A 20,120-nucleotide genomic window follows, 5' to 3' on the forward strand; every position below is an offset into this window, starting at 1 on the left:
TTGTGTTGAGGCTAAAGATGCACTGTTAGCCAAAACCCCAGATGTTTCAGCCACTGTATTTCCACACTGATTTCCCTATACAAATGCTCAATTCATCCATGTGCAGTAACCCTCAAGTTGCAGTGACAGTGGAAATAATGGGATTCTAAACCCAGCGATAAAGCCCCTCCTAAACTCATCATGGCCTGTGCTATCTTCCACTTCTTATTGCTATGACTCCACTCCCTCTCCTAGTGTTTTACCTTTTTTTCCTCTGACTCAAACAATTCCTTCAAGCAGCTGTTCTCCCAAAAAAAAACTATAGCCTGCAAGAGCAGTAAGGGTACATTACAAAGACAAGGACAATTTATATATCAACCCAGCAGTTTTTCCTGCTCAAAGCTTTTTAACTAGAATAAGATTTTTTGGTACCGAATTCTCCCCTATGTCAGTTCTTTTACCTATTTAATAATATAGAAAAGAAGCTTACGGCATGTGCTTTAATTTTGTCATCAAGGAGATTTTTCCATTTCTGTTCAAAACTCATGCCTCTGAAGATAAAGAGGCAACAGTAAATAATTCCCCCTTCCCCTTCACAGATACCCAGACCCATTGATTCCCTGCAGCCCCATGATATCTGGGCTTCTGAAGAAGCCCTGCCAACCCTTTGCTTCCCTTCACATCTCTTTGGCTGTTACAAGAGCATTCGGCACATCTAGGGGTTTGGTCTCTGGTTAGCATTCAAAAAATTTAAAATTTAAAAAGATTACATGGTTTTAAAGAAAAAGAAAGAAAATCAGTGCTTCTGCCTCAAGAACAAACAAATAACGGCATTGTTCTAGGATTGGTTCTGGTAATCTACATGCCAAGAATTACAAAGCTCAGTGCTACAAACCTTCACAAGTTATATTTCCACTGGCTTCCAGGATCAGGTCTTCCGAAGGATTAGTTTGCTCAATCTCCCTAGGTATTTACAAAGCATGCTCATGCCATGCAGGGTCTGGACATGATGGGGTTTTCAAATAACACAAACATACCCTTGGATTTTTTTTGATAGCCCATTCAACCTTATCTCTAAGGGAAAAACAAGAAGGGTTTTACTAACTTCCTGGTCTCTGGTCTTGTGAAACAATTTATAATCACTGGAGGATAGTGCCGAGGTAAACAGCAATTGGACTTGAAGTACTTGGTTAAGGGCAAGAGAAAGAGTTCTCACCCACACTGCCTCTGGAGCAGACAGATGATTTTATGCCAGATCCCTCCTATGGGCTGATGGGTAAGCTCAGCGGTTCATAAGCTTTTTGGACTGGGTTGTTGAGTCACTACAATTCCCCTTTGCCCCAAAGGACCGGTTGTGTGGTCACTCACTCTGCTAGTGCTATGCTAACTAACAAAATAAAAAGATTGTTGTTTCCCTAAATCCAGATCATTTCCATGATGCAGTTATATAAACACAACAGAGCGGGTAGTGAAAGGTGGGGCAAGGAGACACAAGCACCCTTGAGAAGGAAACATCTTTAACCTGCTCCACCAGAAGAAACATAGGGTCCAGTCACACCGAATGCCATATTTGATGAGACAACACATTTGGCAGCAATGCTGATTTCAGCATCTCCTACCCTAGCGCCCCATTCGTGCTCAGTACCACAGTGACGTACCCATCCGACGTACCCATCCAACATGCCCTCCAACAAACCACTGCAAGCCCGAAGATGTGGCCTGTGTACTGTCACACTCKGTTAGTCCACAGCTCCACAACAACCTGAGGCCTCAGCTATTCCAACGAGAGACCTGCCTGGGTAGCTAACAGGGGGGAGTGGGAGGGGGGGCTCAAGAAGACTGGAAAGCAGCCAAATTAGAGGCTGCCAGATACTGCTCCCTGACAGCCTGTTTCCCTAGCTAAGAAATAATACCCCCACCCTTGGCATGAGACATAACTACATTCAGAGGGTCATCCCACCTCAGATTCAGTCAGAGATACGCAATGGAAGTGTTGCTGTTGCTGCTGTAGCTTGATGGTCTAAGGTTATGAGTGAAGCAATGTTAGCAGGGCAAGCTAACAGCTTTTATTACCCTAACTTTAAAAAAAAGACAGGTTTTTGAACAAACATCATTCAGGGACCTGAGAATTGCTCTGGACACACCTTGAGATTTGCAAGGCTCCTTCTGCAAGCTCTGCATATGAGTTGCAAACCTCCCTCATATGTGCAGTCCTTCTGGGGTGCCTGGCACAAAACTAAAGGCCTTCTGTTGTTATCAATACCTAAATGGCTACATTAAAAAGTTAAACTAAGCAGCAATCTCATACTGGGAATACACCATAAACACTTTCTTTCCCTTTAACCCAGCCATGACAGAGGGCACCACTTACGCTAAAAAACAGCAACTCAACTTCACATGTATTCTGTGTTAAGACTACTCAATCATTGCTTTCCTGCCAAGCTGCTGCCGGTCAGACCTGCCAGGACAGATTTCAAACACTAAAACCAATCAAAACAATCTGGGCTATCTGCAGTTTTACAGACTGAGAGGTTGGGTCACCCCTGCTCCTAGCTGCCCTCCCCCTTCTCTCCATACAGGCTTTTGAAGCCCATAGCAAAAGAAAGAGGAAATTCTTGAAATTCCTTCATCAACATTAGTGCTTGTTTTGCACAAACTTGGACAGAGGTTGCTCTTAAGGGGCCAACTCATGCTTTCATCCTACCGTGGGGAGAGGTCCACTTTTATTTATTTATTTTCCTTCCCTGCCAGCTTACCCAGCCTCCTTCGGTGAATGAAGTGCTGTGGTGTTGAGCACAGAGATGCTGACATCGCTGCTGGACTGGCTGGGTTTTAAATTACTCTCACCCCTGGGAGCTGGAGGCTCTTTCCTTTTCTTCTTGGCAAAGAAGTTCTTGAAAGTCTGAAATTTGGATTTTTTCCTTCCTGCAACATGAAAAAAAATAAAATTTACGGAAGTTGGAGGTGCTGCTTAGCTTGGAGAATGTTATCTCTTAAACTCCGGAGAAAGCCTACAGAGAGTCACAGGCTAGAGCAACCCATTCAGTTCCACTCAGTTGCTTTGTAAATAATTCAATGCTGGAGTCCAGTGAAAGGTGAAGCTGCAATTCATAGATTTGCTGCCTACAAAGCAACACCACCATTAAGCTGACAATGGTGGTGCTTGCTTAGGTTCCAGTTTACAAAAAAAAAMCCACACATCTTATATAGAGAATGTATCTATCTACAACTGTACAGTGATCATGCAAGTCATACTTAATTTGTTTTCAGTAAAGCAATTAATTTAATGTCTTAATGTCTTTAACTCTTAATATCTGAGCTTGGTTTAGTTCTGTTTCTTTCTTTACTCAGTGCTGTAAGAAGTCAACATTTGAAGAATATTCAAGATTTGGAAAAAAGATTCAAACTGGCAAAAGTATTTACAAACCCTAAAACCAAAAGATCTGTTTCCACACTAAACCATTATCCCAAAATAAAATCAACAACTCCCCCAGGGCCAATGGAGCAAGCTGCTCTTAAATTATCACACTCCTCTCCAGGACATGAAACCTTCAAACATAGCAGGCCTAAGAACACAGCTATAAGCCTGTTAATCTGACTTCAGATTTTCCATTGTCCAAATGAAGAGAAATACAAATAGAACAAAAAATAAACCCTAAGAAACACAATTGACTTCTTTCATTTTTTAATAACCTAAGATACCTTAACATTCTTACTAACATTTTTTTTCAGCACACAAGAGCTCCATCTTATTTATTATTGACTCTTACATTGAAGGGTCAGTTTGGAGTGGTTTGGGCCAAACTACTGAACTAAGACYCTTGTGATTGAATCAAATACGTATGCAGACCAGTAACATCACTGTGTATCAGAGCCAAAGTCATTGTTCAATTAATATTTTAAGGCAGATGGCGTAATAAGTACCCACAGCTGGAGGATTCCTTCATAAGCAAGGCATTATTTCAACACAATTATTGTCTTCTCCAGCAATGATTTAGTCGGCAATGCTCTGTCTCAACGTATGCCCTGTACGTGTAGGGATCTCTGCCAAAGGGCCTTATCTGGGCTGAAAGTGCGCCACGCGCAGCTGCGCTGTGCCTCGGACAGTAGCCACTTTGAGAAACAAACAATGACACCGAGATCTGCTCACCCGGCCTCCACCTGCCCTCCGGACCCGCGGCAGCGCAGGCGTCCGGGCATCCGGCGATGCTGCTGCGCTGTACGGCAGGGACTGATGGTACGGCTACCTCTCTGCAGAGCAGCAGCAACCACGGAAGAGCTGCACATTGCTTTTTCAGTGACTTGGGCTGTCCCTGAGACCAAATTATCTTTGAGACAGTGTAGAGCAGCACTGTCCCTGGATGTAGCGCTCCTATGGAGGGGTTTATCAGTTTATCAGCTGAAGATCTCAAAGCTGTTTACAAGGCAGTTAAGTGAATTAATATAGTCACAGAAAACATACAGGATAAGTTGCCTGCTCGAGACTACAGAGATGAGCTTGAAGCTTTTGGATTTGCTGAGACCCCCACGGGGCTCAATGAGTTTCACACTGGGCATCCAACAAGAGCTGATAAGAGAAGGCAGGTCACAGAGCAATGAGAAGACCATACGGCCTCTCAAAGAACACCAGCGTGTTGAGTGTCCTTCAGAGAGTCTTTAGAAATGCCTCCCTACAATTACTGCCACTCATATCAGCAATTAGACGTCATATACAATATTCTCCCAACTAACTTGACAAAGCTGAAGTGGTTTATTTTAGGTGAGCAAAACAAAAAATTAAGAAGTCTCTTGAAACAATGCCCCAAAATTATCAATCCAGCMACATCTGCTACAATGACTCAAAGAACAAAATGGCAGACTTTGCTGCATGCAGAGAACTTTTCAATTTAAAGGCAGTCTAAATGAAAAACAAGGACATTATTATGTACCCTGGACAGCCATGAGCGATATGGGCAGCAAACAAGTTTGATTCTAGTGCTAGTATTACTGATGGGCTTAATCCGATGCTGGTATTTCCAGAAGAAATAGGGGAACGTTCACAAAACAAACAAAAAGACAGAAGTGTCTCTAAGGACCTTTAGGAGAAACAGCCGTAAGTCTTACCACAAAAGATAATATTTTCAAGGTACTACTCTGAGTACTTGTTTAGATCCAAAGTGGTGCTAATTTTAGAACAGAGGCCACTGCAAGGGTACGTGAAAAGCRCCAACGAGTGAACCGCAGCTGGCACGGGACAACGCTCGGTATCGCTGCGCAGCGCGCAGTCCTCTAACGCAGACACATCAGCTACTCGAGGGCCTTCTCTAAGCACTGACTCATTGCTGATGTGCAGGGCACATCCCCTCCAGCAGCAACTCCTCCTCAGCTGCACTCTGCCCAGCTGCATGCCTTCAGCTGTTTCAGATGAATGAAAAACAGGAGGTTTTTCCCTGCAGCTACAAAAGATGGGCGGTTGCCATATTATTACACAAAAAAGATAAAATCACTACTAGATACTTTGTGTTGCAACCAGATGAGAACTGTGGGATCGGTTCTGCTCTATGTGAGTATTTGGCAGTAAAGACACAGTTCAGAACCACAGTGTTCATATTAGTTTCCTGCTGCAAACAGTTGTGCGCTAGCTTTGTATGCTGTTAAAAGGATGCCATGTTTCACAAAAAGGTGCCTATGTTTCAGTGCACTGTGAAGTAGCCCACCATAGCACAAAATGGTAGAGTGCTCTATGATAAGTGAACTAATAATACAAAAGATGATTTTATTACTTAAAATGGAAAAAATTGCTTAACAAAAATCCAGTGAAAACAAGGAGAGAAAATCCTAACTCAGACAACTATGCCTATTGCCCATTCGCCCACTGATGAATGATGAATGAACTCATAATACTTGAACGCTTATCCTAAATTTTAAGGCATTAAAACTAAAAGACTAAATTTAAAGGCTACTGCCTTTAAAAAGCAAAAGCCTTCCCAAAAATTAGTTGCTTATTGTAACTACAAGTTAGCCCACTATAACAGAAAAGGAGCAAGAGTAGGTATTTGGCTCTCTTTTTAAAGCTTTTTTATTCTGTATTTTTTTACTGTTTGTGTAACATACACAGAGAGAATTAACGCGTGCCTTTTTGCTCATTGCATGGTACTTTCCTATAACAGGATAGGAGAAAGATGTTTTCCAGTGCAAAATTGAGACTGTAAAAATTACAAAAACTGACAAGATTACTCTAAAACACAGGGAACGTCTGATTTGGGAGCTCAATAATCATTATTTAAATGAAATGGTACATTTAGGGATCTTCTATGCTTTCTGACTTCCTAAGGTGCATTCATGGCACATTTGCAAGTTTTTTCCTCAAATGCTTTTACCAATAAAAATACACAATTAAAAAAAAATACCATGATTCTGGATGAACAARCTTCATAAAAATATTCAGTATTGTCAGATGGGCAATAAAATAGAATTCAGCAAGGCTAATGTTGGGTGCTGACAGTTTTTGGACAGTGAGCTTGGTCACTACCATCACGAAGGAACAGCATGCACTGTAAACACTCTACTGATAGTCAGACAATAAGGGAAACCCCAAGAAATTAATCTAACTGACTGAACTGTGAAGACGGGGAATTTTAGCCTCCAAAGGCCTTTGAACTCCAGGCCAACTAAACCTATGAAAAGGAAGATGTGAGGTAATCCTATATTGCAGGGAAGTCAACAAAAGGTATTAAAAATTTWAAAAAAAAAACAAAGTGGCTTTATCCAGGTACAGTCAAGTGTCTCTTGAATACTTCAGCAATAGTGCATCAGCTTTTAATTTTTGTAAAGTTTGGCTCAGTCAGAAACAGAAATATCCCTGCTCCTTTTAGAGCCAAAACTTATGACAGCAAGCCAGCTCCTGCCTTCATTGTCACCAGGCTCAGAATTTGACCCATTTGTTGAATGTTCTGGCAAACCTGAGAAAAAATTGCATGCATGGGTTTCAAATGAGGCCACCAGTGAGCCAGGGAGAGCAGTGGACTATGTGATAAACTAGATTACACACTTAAGAAACCAGCTACTGCTAGGCATCCATTAGTACACTCCCTTCGCCCTTACCTATCTGCCATGCAGGGTTCAACTAACATTCACTTTGCCATTTGCTTCTCTCTTCTACCAATATTTTGATGGTGGCAAGTGTATTTCTAAAGGATAAAGCAAGATGATCTTTGAAACACTGAAGATGATCTGTGAAACAATAGCCAAAAAAAAAATGAAGTGATACAACAGCCATTCCTCTTGAAATGCCTCAGCCATTTTGTTACTCTTCATACTCAACTATCTCCTCAAAAATAGTCTGAACACTGGCAAAGGGGATTTGCTTTAATTAAGACAACGCTTTGGCAYAGGTAAGACATTTTTCTTTCTTGCCTGTTATTCCGCTCCCTCGTGCCTGTTGCTGTTGGGGCTGACAGTGCACCAGCCTATGTCACTAGATGAAAGGATAAGTAGTAAACAGTTGCCTGTGGCCAGAACCAGAAGTAAGGTTGCAGTGGCGATACCACCAGTCACATCTCTCACAGACAAAAGCTAATACAGCCGGGCTGGCTAACATGCTCAGCACCCAGCTCTGTAAGGTACATCAACATCAAAGCARGCACAGCAATCAGCTCTTCAAGCTCTAACATCGTGGTTTTGGGAAATCCAAACCCATAATCAGGAAAGAATATCCTACACCAGGTTTTAGCTCTCCTGTACTCCATACTAAAGGTTCTTCCCATAATATTGCCAGCAGACAAAGCCATATAGGAATCTTTTATTACACTAAGAAAACCAAGACAACACTGCAAAACAAGTCACTATAGACCCCTTAATAACCTAAAGGAAATAAACTCTGACTTCCAAATCAGCTATACATTTGGAGAACAACTGCTTACTTGTGCATTCTTCAGCTGTCTCTCCTGTTTCAGGTGATTGTATGACATCTGTTGGCCCTGTAGCCATGATATGGTCACTGAAATAAAGATGAAAGCATCAGTTAACTTTTAATCCATCTTCCCAAAAGGCTATGGTCCCACCCAGCATAAAGAAAGAACATTGCTGGATCCCTTTTAAAACTGCATTCCCAAATGCTTATCACAAACACAGCTTGCACACTTATTTTGCGCTTCAGTCACAGAGCTTTTCCTCATTTTTCAGTAACACGTTTATCTAGCCAATACTAACGAACCAGTCTCATTTCTCACCAGCACCTCTTTCGTTTTAGGAAATCAGGATGAAAGTTTGCATTAAATGAAAGAAGCCATTAAACACACCCAACAGAGACTGTAATGCTTCCCAGTCTCAGAATAATGAGTCTTTATGATTGCTGTTTGCTAGAGAGYGACAGCTCCATGCTACTGTAAAAAACATCTTAAGTAAGAGCTGCACTGCTGGGGGTTCATGTAGTACAGTGTCCTCACAGCAGGCACCAAGCTAGTCTGTCAGCATTATAAAAATGAATTAAGCATCAGCACTGAACCGTCATCCTGGGCTACGCTACATTTGTGGAAGCCAATAGATCAAATTTATTTTGGATCCAGTGCAACCAGCTTTTAGCCACAAGCTTTGAAACCTTATCGCAAGCAGGGCTATTGATCAACCAAATTAGCTGATGGCATCACCTTCCTCCCTGATGAAAACAAAAGTTCAGTCTAGTTTTAAGATCATTCAATGTTAACTGGCTCCACTTTGTATTTTCCAAGACTCCTAAATGGGCATCTGTCAGAGACAAAGGAATTAAGCAGCAGACCACAAGAGTTACAGTAGAAATGTCAAGTGACAATGGAAATGTGACGGTTTAGCAGGGCAGCTCATAAATACTGCCCTTTGTTACGGGAGATAGCTACGTGATACATTTACATAGTTAGCAGTTCCAGTCGGCTGTGCCAGGATTTAGAGAGTACGAAATCTTTATTAATAAATGAAAATACTCAGAAACAAGTCCTGCTCCCTTTTCTGCATACTTTCCATAATAATTTTCTACCTAAAAGTAGTGTAACAATACTGATAAGATATCTCAGCAGCAAGCAAGATTACAATTTTATATTAATTTGGCCAGTCAGTAAACTACTGTATTTTCTTCTGTATCACCCACACCTCCTATAATCTGCCATGCCCAAGGGTACTAGTACTTCAGTATGAACCATGGATACCCCACATTCTCAGATAGCCTTAAAACATAAGGTGCACAAAATGAGAGTTAGAGGCAAAGGGCCTGTTGAAATAAAGGCAACAGGCCGTGGATGTAACAGAGACAAGGCTCCTGTGGAAAAGCAGAGTCTGGAGCAAGCTTTCCCTCTGCCATCGCCACACACATACAAATTGCCATGCTGCTGAACCGCAGATAGAAAAGGAGGAGAGGGGCTGCTGTTTCCTTCTGTTTTAACAGATCATCTATGAGCTGTGCACAGAGAAGTGCATTAATGCACTGCACTTCCAAATAGTCTCATCTCAGCCTGCTGAAATCAATGAAGAAGTCATTACAGAGACCAGGACTGACTATATCTTTTCTAAATAAGATGCACTGAGCATGTTTTTAAAACAATTGTTAGACAATACTGAGAAGCGATAAGAAATAAAGCTTTTAAGATTTTTCCTTTGGAATGATCATTACCATTCAACTCTCCTCCCTCTTTATCCCATGTCTCATCAATTATCTCTGGAAATATCTGTATTTCCTTCATACTTTGATTAAAGTGGTCATCAGCAGATTTTCACATTGATTCCTTCTCTGTATTAAAAAGAAATTTGGTTCCATCTTTTTCTGCTCAACTTTATATGCCATGTGCATTGGTTACATTAGACTTTCCTTCAGGGAAAGTATAGTGTATCTGAAATGAAACATCAAGGAAATACTCAACAAATTTGCAGTGGCAAACTGGCAAGTCCCTAGACTTCAGCTTATTTTCACATAACACACATGGGCCTGACATTTGGCTCATTTGCACCTCTAATTTCTGCTTTGACCACCTTAAATAAAATCAAAGGCAGGCACAATGTTGATTCCATATCCAGCTTTGTTTTCACTGGCTCTACATTCTCACTCAGGATTCTTCTCACTCAGGATCCTTCCAGCCCTTGGAGAGATTTTGACTGCTGTGTTTATAACTGTAAGCATTTATTTCCATTTGGTGTATCTTTTTTACTAGTAGAACTATAATTGCAAAGCAGTTCAGCTCCAAGGCAGTCTCTTTACAGTCAAACCACCTCCTTCATTAACTCAGTTTTAAAGCTGGGCTTTCTGGGGCATACAGAGGTCAAACGTCATTTGCAAAGGTGCATCCAGAATCTGTGGACATGCCCCTTTTAGGGCCCAGTGGTTTGGTGCCTTTTTGTAYGTGATGACAGTGTCATAATTGTCCAGAGAACTGCAGAGTGACTTGAGGTAAGGGAAGCCATCACAGATCTTTCTGAGCTTTAAGTTAACAAATATTAAAATGACAAGAAAAAAGAAAATATTTACAACAAAGTGTAAGTTCCACCATTAAAAGACTAATGAAATACCTTAAGAAAAGTTAACATTCAGACAATGTTTAGACTTCAAAGTCTGGTTGCAGTGTCTTGCACTTTACAGAGAACAGCTAGCAAAAGTTCTGGGTAACAAACCCTAGCCTGGAGATCAGTGTAATGGAGAGAAAGAGGTTGAAAAGCCATCAATAGAAACACACGTGAGTGCACAGGCATTAAATGATCAAACTCTCAGACATTCACCAATTCCAGTCCTTAATGACAACCGACAGATGCAGTGCTGCGCATGGTCAGCACCTATCAATACCATGTTTGTTCAGCTCAATCAGTGGTACAAACCACGTGCACCCTGCCAGCTTTCCCATAGCACTACACCATTAGACAAAGTTTTAAACAAATATACTAAGTGTATCGATTTTTACTGATAAAAATATCAGGTCAAATAAATGGCCTTTTGCAGCAGCATTTCCAATATTCTTTGGGCCAGGAGATGCTAGAGGACATCTGGGAGAAGGATCTCACAGAGGGATGAAGGAGACTCTCCCCCGGGGGGGAGCAGTCACAGGAGAGCAGTAACAGATCGACAGCTACGGCCAAGGTGGCAGGCAGGGCTGTCAAGTCCCAGGCGCTGTTCATCTTCCGCTAGATGTGCAACAGTGGGCACATTTGCCCATTCCACAACTTTCTAATCCTGCTCTTACTCTTCCTTCACACAGCATTTGCGATCTCTGCCTACGCACAGGCGTCCTACTGCTGGGGTACTGCACAAAGAAGATGCTGAGTCTCTGCTAGACACCTTAAAAGCCAGACCTGGCGCTCCCTATGGTAATTCCCATGCAAGGCCATGGAAAAGACTGAAAGCTTCCTGAGAGCAGCAAGGATTCTGAACATGGTGCTCATCTCTCCCTGCACAGGGCAATGGGCTAGATTATTCAACCTACGAATTAATGAATTACTTGCAAACAGCAAAGAGTTTTCCTGTACAACCGCAATCAAAACAAGCCTGACATTACTGGATCCAATTTGCCATTGGAATTTGCAATGCCAGGGCGTATCTTAAAGCAATAAAACTCCTACAGAGTTGCACGGATTTCTTTACTTTTCAAAGCAGGCAACAGGAGTGAGTTAGCAATCAGCACTGTGCTCATCTGATCTGACGGTTTAGATATGTGCTCCCTGCTATCCCATACACAACTTTCATTAATAATCCTACCATGTTGCACTCAACTGGAGCTTTTCACCTCATTAGAAGAACTAACGAGTCCTGGAAATACTATGCAGGAACAGGGGAAATAGTGTTGTCTCCCTTCTACAAACCAGTGCAGCTGGACAGGTACCTGGATTGCCCCACGAGAGGAGACAGTGACAGGGCTAACACCGTGCAATCGCAGGGCTGTGTTCTGACCATCCCCTCTGCTCACCAGGGTACAATACTTGAACACGTATATCATGTGTCGAATACAATCTCTAAAAAGAGAAAAGACAATTTCCTTTCACCTCTTGGTCTGTGTATTCAAAGATTCCTGGGAAGTTAACGTTGTATGGGACTCAAGTTTTCTGCATTTAACAAAGGCCCAAGACTAACAGATGTTTCTGCTCAGTCTCAGAAGACACACAGCCTCTTGCGGTCTGAAGGACAGCAAGGAAGAAGACGGAGGAAGAAGATGAAGCAGAAAAGTTGGAGACTCTGCACAGCAAGCAARCCCCTACACTGCCTTTAGTGATTCTTTAGCCTCAGTCCTATCCTTCTGCATGAGTCTTCTGGAAAACCCTGTGAGAGAGAGTTCAGAGGAGATGCTGACCCCTGAATAGCCTTCTCCTTAACAAATAAATGCTTGAGGAAATAAGGGCTCGGGAATATGAGGCACTGCATTTGGTTAGTGTCCTGATAGCCTAAAGAAGACAGACAACTGGCCGAAGAGGTGAAATTTTTGCCTGGAGCTTTGAAGGACCGTTTTCCTTCAGGCAACAAACATCATCTGAACACAAGCTTATGCTCTGAATTTCAGGAAACATGCTTTGCACAGCAAGATGGATCACCACAGGGAGACTCATGCCACTCATCTGGTCCTCTAGGCCATCACTCTGCAGCCAGCCTCCCCCCAAAACACACCTCGAGCTGCAGCAGGATGCCAGGGAAAGCCTCTCTATTTTTCCTGAGCACTGAGTTTCATAAAAACACAGGATGAGAGAAGCTTTAGGATTCAGATCACATTCTTCAGCAGAAGTGGACTGATGGGTTAAATTTTTACTCTGTCTTATTAAAGCACGTTAGAGGACTTTGTTCTGACAAAATGWGGTTGGTTGCTTTCCTCCCTGGGAACCCTGCAAGCTAAGGAACTATCAATGAACTTGTTAATCCAATGACGGTAACTGAGCCAAATTCTGCCTCTGCAAGTTCTCCCTCTGCAACCCCACTGAACAGCATTTCAGAGCCAACTGTAAAACAACAGCAGAACCAGCAAGATTTCCATCCAATTTTCAGATCCCTTGAGCTTATCAGAAACTGAACGAACAAAGCTCCCATTGCTCTCCGTGCACGGAGCCAAGCAAACCGCACTTCAAGGCCCACATTCAGGGCACATGCTGAAGAGTACAGGATCCCACAAACAACTTGGCTGAAAYGGTACTGCACGACATGACAGCGGGCACTGGGATCTGACCTTGCACAGCTGATCTCATCATACTCTTCTACAGCACAGTCCTTCTGGGACAAATTTCCCACAGTTTTGACCAGCTGGTCAGTTTTACTGGGGGAGCCCAGCTAGATTATAGCAGTTTTAAGCAGGCATAAGAGAACAGCGCAAACAGCGGTTTACACTAGGACCCTCGTTGCTGCCTTCACTGATAGCAGTGAGGAGGGGGAGCCTACAAAGTTAATGAAGACTGCTCTTGTAATCGCCACAGCAAGAGGGAGGGTTTAGGAAAGTTTAAGGCCCTTTTCCACAGATCGCAAATAATACAGTAATAGCAGCTATCAGGAAGTCTGGATAAGCAGCCTGACAATATTTAATATCAATAAAAATACTCTCTCCCAGGATCAAACAGCGTTCATAATTCCCCGTAGCATCAGACAACACTCAGACCCTACCCTTGAAGAGATATCCAGAGCAAACAACTGTTCACATAAAAGAGACCTACTCACAGCTTTCAMACTCTGCATTCGGACAACGCACCCCTCACAGCCCTCTGTCCCAACGCCCTCGCTTCACAGAGAAGGCCTGCCAGAAGACAGGTCCCACTGTGCTGAACTCTTTACCTACGGTCTGCTCTGAGGAGCCTGTCTGACAGCGTTTCGGAAGGATTTCTGCTATGCAGCAGTGCCTGAAGTATCATGCGCTGCCTTCCTAGTGAGCGTGTGTGTAACACTAATGGAAAGCAGCTGGTGGGCTGAAGCCGACTTAAAAAAAAAAAGTAACAGGAGGAAATGCCTTTCATACAGTCACACAGGCTCAGTCTGTAATTGTGTGAGAAGCCAAACGGATAAGAAGGGGGAAGGGCAAATGAGACAAAAAAACATTCGCAAGCTACTACAGAAAGCAGAGCGGAAATGCACATGCTGTTACCAGTCCAGGACCTGGGAGAGTAAATGCCCCTGCCCCTGCATCCTGCCCCATCTCCACAAGACTCACTCCCTCTCGGCAACTGGGGCCTCTGCTAAATCACTGCAGAAAGGTCTCCCTGCATGTGGGGACACGACTGCAGCGTATATACACAGACCTGTGTTAGCTTAAACCCAGGGCAGGTACCAGCAGCAGAGTAGCTGCTAGTTCGTATTCAGCTGGCAAGGCTGAATTGAAGTCCCAACCACCACAGCTTTGCCACACTTGGCACCCACACCAGGCAGATTAAGCTATTTCGGGCTTGCTACCTCAAGCAGCCCTCGCACCCCTGATTAGACTGCAGCACTTATTAGCGTGACCTTGTGCAGCTGCTGTCAGCGCAGGGATCCCTACTGCAAGTTTGCATCTGCCCAGACAATAGGCAGAGCAAATATATACCCGTAAGTAAAAAGGCAAGTAAAATGCTTCTGATTAGCCTACCCCCACTAATAATTTATAGCATAAATTTTGCATTGCATTTCCTGGTCCGCACAAATCAGGGGAAACGTGACAGAACCTTGCTCAAATTAAGATTGGCGCTAATATAGTCACCATCCGAGCACAGGCAAGAGCTCAGCCAATATTTTGGGCCCAGACCACCTCCATTGTAAAGCAATGTATATTAATTGATTTTGGTTGAATTGCACCATTTGGCACCAGCATAGGAATAAGTCAGTGCTTTTCCTATGTAGTAATTACTTTTCTTTAAACTACCACACTGGGGAAATTTCAGGAAACAGCTGGAATGAGGCTCTTCCATACTTCCTAAAAAGAAGTAAAAGAAGCATCAAAGTCATCCAGCAACCGTACTAAGGAAGTAGCACATTGCCAGCATTAGGAGACCCTCTCAGATCTACTTGACACGGATACATTTGGAATAGTTGGGGGCTGGGGGGAAAGGGGAACATGCCTTTAAAATCAACAAGAATAGAGCCAAAGACTGCCTTTGTCAGTTATGGAGTTACACCCAGGAAGCATTACTGCCTTTGGAAACAGTTTCAAGAGCAGAGCAACAGGAAATGTCACGCCACTATCACTAAACAACAGCCATGCCCCATGCTAGCACAGTCAGGATGCCAGAGAGTCAAGCACGGGAATAAAAATAAAGCTTACTGTCTCTGCCTCGCCATGTGTACATTCAGCAAATACACTTCATCTTCCTTTCCAAACCTGGGCGGTGGGCATATTCGCCCACTCTTTTCTAGATTATATGTGCACTTTTTACCCACTCCCCAAACCCCTAATTCATATTGTGCCACCTGTGGCCTCCCAGGCTAAAGCTGGATGACTGATGTTCGACCTATGGTGTGAAAGGCCCTGGGAGCCCATGGGCTGCTTCACCGGGGTCAGTGAAACGTAGCTAAGAAAAGGAGTCTACCATCAGCTGGCCTCAGCATGCTCTACAGGAGCTTGAAAAACTGCATGTCTGAGAAAACTCTATGGAAATTGTCAGTATCTGCAAACTGTGAAGGTGAAAACCATCAGTTTAGACCATAAAGTCTTTGAGACAGAGCTCATCTTTTAAATATATCCTAGCAGACTGAGACTACTGGACTGGTACTCAGCAGAACTGGCTATTTTCCCTGGCTCTGTCACTGGATAACAGAGCAAATTACTGGACTACTGAGAGTAGGCGAGTTACTTATCGCTCAGCTTTGAGTTTCTTCACCTGTGCAATCGCAATGGTCATACTGCAATACTTGGAAAACTTGAAGAACCCCACAGAGGAGCTAAGCACTACCACCACAAGGGGAGACTACCACAATAGAGTCCTACCAGCTGACACTGCTACCATGTGCTACCACTGTACAAGTAATAAATAACAAAAAATAGAAATTTTTGCAAGAGTGGCCTACATACCTGCCCTGCCCCTGTATTTGAATCTCAGACTGGTTTCCAAGATCTTATTCACACAAAATCAGAAGAATCATTGCATCCTAAGCCTGAAAGAAAGAATCTGGAGACCTTTTTTAACAAACTAAGCTGCCTGAACTTTGCAGGGAAAATGGGGCTGAAACAATAGCAAAATGAATGCCAGAATTGAAACATGTGACCGTAGGGTATGTCAAAGCTTTTTTTTACTTTTTTCCGAAATGGTCACTTATCCCTCAATTTGTGGGTTAAAGAATAGCTTTAGGACAGGAAAAAATAAAAAGCTTCAGATAGATCAAACTGCTCAGAGCACATCTGATTCCAAAAGGATTTAATATAGACATTTAGTGCTCAGGAATTCAAACTGCACTGAAAAAAGAAGAGGCTAAGAGAAATTTCCAGAGCTAACTGTATTATAAATGTTCACTCTGAGGACCAAACTGTCATAAAAACAGTCAGCCATCTTTTGGCTGTAAGAGAGTAAATAAAATGCAGGCTTTGTGGTCTCAGAAGCTGCCTTTGGCAGTGAGGTTGGGAAATCTCTCTTCAAGTCCCCAAATCCTGTTGGGGCAACATCTACTGCCTGTACACACGCAGAAATAAAAGCAAGGTCAGCTCACTCCTATGTTGAAACACACTGTGCCTGGCTGGCAAAATCCCATGAGCTTCCACTGACCGTGGGTATTTCTGGAATTCAGACCCCGTTTTGGCTGCTGATCTTAGCCAGAACCAGGGGAAGGTCTAGGGCAGCTTCTAGGCTTACAAAAGGAGCTCTTCTCCTCGAGCTTTTTTGGAGTTTGAGGGTCTCCCTTCTTTGCTCTTAGGGAAACCTTCTGCTATCCATGCTCCACTTTCCTGGCTGCTCTCTCTGGAGCCTCAAGTTAGCAAGCTCCTGAAGCGCACATTCAACTTGAAGCACACAAAGGCCCTTTAGAGCCAAGGGAGATCATTCATGTGTTTAAACCAACGCCTGAGTCATTTCTCTACCAGAAGTATTTACTGACTTGTCTCTTTAGTGTGAGCAGCCACTTTAAAGGGATTCTACAGTTCTGAGATTCCAGCTACAAATACCTCTCTGCGAGTCACACAAGCCTCAGCATCCCCAAAGATGTTGTAAAAGGAACACGTGGTCCATGCTTGTGACTTCATGTTCATTACGTTTAATTTTTCAGACTTTGGGGCAGTCAAGAGAGACACAGGAACTCAAATCCCTAATCCCAAGAAGCTGAGGGTTAAATTCAAATGGGAATTATAATGCCCAGGAAAAAAACATTTAAGCTGGCGAAGAAGGAAGCAGGGTTTGGATTCTCAGAGTAAATAAAATACAGCTAAGGTAAGAACATCTGAGCTATTGCTGGTTTGCACCAAYGGAGTATCAAACTGTATCAAACTGTGTTCTGCAGAAGGCAACAGCACCAGGGAGCAGAGAGGGTATGTAACAGTAGAAATTCCCAGGAGGGGGACAGCAAAGACAATAAGGACTGCAAGAAGGGTACTGACAAGAGGGCATTGGGGAAAAAATCATATGGGCACAGACATCCATAAGGTCTTAGCAGGCCAAGAGCTGCAAGGACGGAAGGAAGCAGTAAGACAGTCTGCATTTTTTGAAGGAAAACAATGAAATTTCAACTTCTAGAATATTCTTTTCACAAAACTGAGAGGATCGAAAGTGGTTTGATTGCTAGAGTGAATCAGCAAACAAATCCTCTGCACCTCCTTCAGATTCGTATCGTCCCACATATACAGATAGTTTGATGATTAACACAATGTCTACATCATATTCTGAGCCAGAGTGTTCAAAATACATCCCATTTGTGTCTGAACTACCGTGTGGATCTGAACTATGTTGCTAGATGAGTGATACTTAGAAGGCCTGGCAAATGCACACAGTTACATATTTCTTAGAATGAATAAGCAAAAGTGAATTCATCATGAATAAAAGTCAAACATTTAGTTCACTAATTAGCACCAGACCCCTGGAACTCTGAGGCCAAAAGAAACAACCACCACAAAAATTTGGAGCTGGAATGCCGCCTCAGCTCTGGCATGGGTGTTTAAAAAGCAAAATCAGGCAGCTTTGCCTGCACAGCAAAGTTATCCTGCTCTGACTGAAATCGCTTCCCCCTCTAACCGCGACAAGGATACCAGAGCTACAGCATGATTGCAGAATACACTATACCGCAGGATACCCTGGTACCAGTACATCTGCACGTATGCAGCAGCGTGCACTGGTGTAATGATACATTTAAAAGATGAATGATGGTGTGTGTGGCCTGGGCCTCAGCTTCTTCATGTAGATCACAGGGGAAATGTTGAGCTGTTAGCACAGCCCTGACTCTTAACACAGTGATGAACTGTGACAGCTCAGCATCTGCAAGCAAACTCAGACAAGATATTAAATGACTGACTTTGTTTAAACAGTGACTCCCACAATGAAGCCATGAAAGGCCACCTGCTCTCTCAATAAAAATATTTATTAATAATAAAACAAAAAGATACAAAAAGATCTGCAGTTAGTATTTGCTGTATTTGAAACACTGGGTAACTCCTTGATCCATAATAGTTTTACCAACCTTGAAAGTGCAACAGATTTAGCTCAGTCCTATAAGCATACATGATTTTAGAGTGAAGCTTTTGGTAAGCACCTGTGCAACTTGTGCTCAACTGTTCAACAGCAGTAACCCTTAAGAGGAAAAAAAAAAAAATCAACCTTCAGAATTACCTCATGTTTTTTGCCTGTCTCCCCACAAGCAGATTCATCTCAGAGTTACCCAACTTTGGCTGATAATCAGCTCCAGCTGCCCTACACCAGCTCAGGTTATCTACCGGAAGCACAGCTTGGACCTAGTACATTTTTGTCATAAGTATCTACAGCCAAATTTCCGCTTTTAAAGCCAATTCTAGGTCTTCACATCACAACCTTAAACTTTCAAGGAACCTCTGTACAAGGAGGAAATGACAAATTAATCTCTCCAGATGGTTGGAAGGGTACAAAGCTAGACACTGAGCAGTACGAGTTTCTGCTTAAGGAGAGAACAAAAGGCAAAATTATGACAAGATGTTTTCACTGGCAAAATAAGATAGACAAAAAGCTGACAGCCAAATGGTGCGTAAGAGTGAGAATCACATTCAGGGGATTGTCCCAAACTGAGAAGCTTCTGCTCCAGGGCAAGAGAAGCAGGACAGGCAGTATTAGAGGTGCTCATCCATCAAATACTCAGTACCTTGGTGGTGGGGAAAGGGCTGCTCTGCCGAAGCCAAGGAGACGGGCACGCCTGCCGGGAATTCCCTGCTTACAGCCAGCAAATGCACCGCATCACTGTGGCTGCGAAAACAAACACCGTCCAGAGAGAGGTGCGAACACAGCGAGAAGCACTGGGAGAGGTGGAGTGACTCTCTGGCCATATCAAGCCTCAGCTGAACTTCTTGCACAGAGATGAGTCAAATGGAATGAATCAACACACAGAAAGAGCTGATCTTTTTGTTAGTAATACAACACCATTGTGCTGACTGTGCCCAGCCGCCTGCAGTACCATGGCTCCACCACCTCCTGACTGCTTTTGTCCGCTCTCTCCACTTATTCTTGGGTAAGAAAACAGGGTTAAGTCTGTACACATTTAATACCAGGCAGGGTGGTGAACAATCCCTGTGGGCAGAAGACAAAATGCCCACCAATCGCCACATACAGGAACAAGCTCAAAGGTTGGGTATTCAAACATTACCCGAGACCCATAACGCCTGGGGAGTCCCTTCAGCTCAGCTCACCCTCTCCAACCTGGCTCCAGTCACGCGAACCCTCCACTTTCTACAAAAGCACACGCCTTCTCCTCTTCGATGCTTCGCCCCTTGCTCCCTCTGTAAGCCCTTTCTTGAAACCCGCTGTTGTCACCTCTGTCTGGATCCAAGGATTCTCTCTGCTCTGGTGAACCTGCTTTCCTGGACAGGAGCCACCTTTTATCCTCAGATATTTTCATCTCAAAAAAAAACCCACCAAAAAACCGTTAGTGAGTGACTCTTGTCCTCACTGGGAAATAATGTGTTGAAGAGGTGTACAAAAAAGTCAAGTAAACAAATATATTTCAGGATACCCAAGTGTTCCTGGCAAGCAGTTCATCTCACCAGAATGGATCGGCTGTACAGACAGACCGGGGTCACCAGGGGACCGCAGCAGTAGCTCCAGTAAGTACTGCCGAC

The 20,120-nt window shown here is 43.3% G+C and overlaps 1 protein-coding gene across 6 annotated transcripts in view; it reads right to left on the reverse strand.

The window, feature by feature from the left end:
* The window catches only part of KIAA1210 (KIAA1210 ortholog), a 46,384-nt gene that overhangs the window by 22,361 nt on the left and 3,903 nt on the right, over positions 1–20,120 (reverse strand). For 2 of the 6 annotated variants that reach the window (XM_026061031.1, XM_026061036.1), the window contains exons 1-3: positions 13,712–13,840; positions 7,881–7,957; positions 2,736–2,904 (exon numbers count right to left, since the gene is read on the reverse strand). In XM_026061031.1, coding sequence (XP_025916816.1) covers positions 2,736–2,904; positions 7,881–7,957; positions 13,712–13,788 — 323 coding nt within the window. In that variant the 5' untranslated portion in view covers positions 13,789–13,840. Of the gene's footprint in view, positions 1–2,735; positions 2,905–7,880; positions 7,958–11,789; positions 11,920–13,711; positions 13,842–20,120 lie in introns of those variants that run through there. The other 4 variants (XM_026061032.1, XM_026061034.1, XM_026061037.1 and 1 more) reach the window with 4 other exon arrangements.

The sequence above is a fragment of the Apteryx rowi genome, unplaced genomic scaffold, assembly GCF_003343035.1.
Source record: "Apteryx rowi isolate R43461 unplaced genomic scaffold, aptRow1 scaffold_174, whole genome shotgun sequence".
NCBI classification, from domain to species: domain Eukaryota; kingdom Metazoa; phylum Chordata; class Aves; order Apterygiformes; family Apterygidae; genus Apteryx; species Apteryx rowi.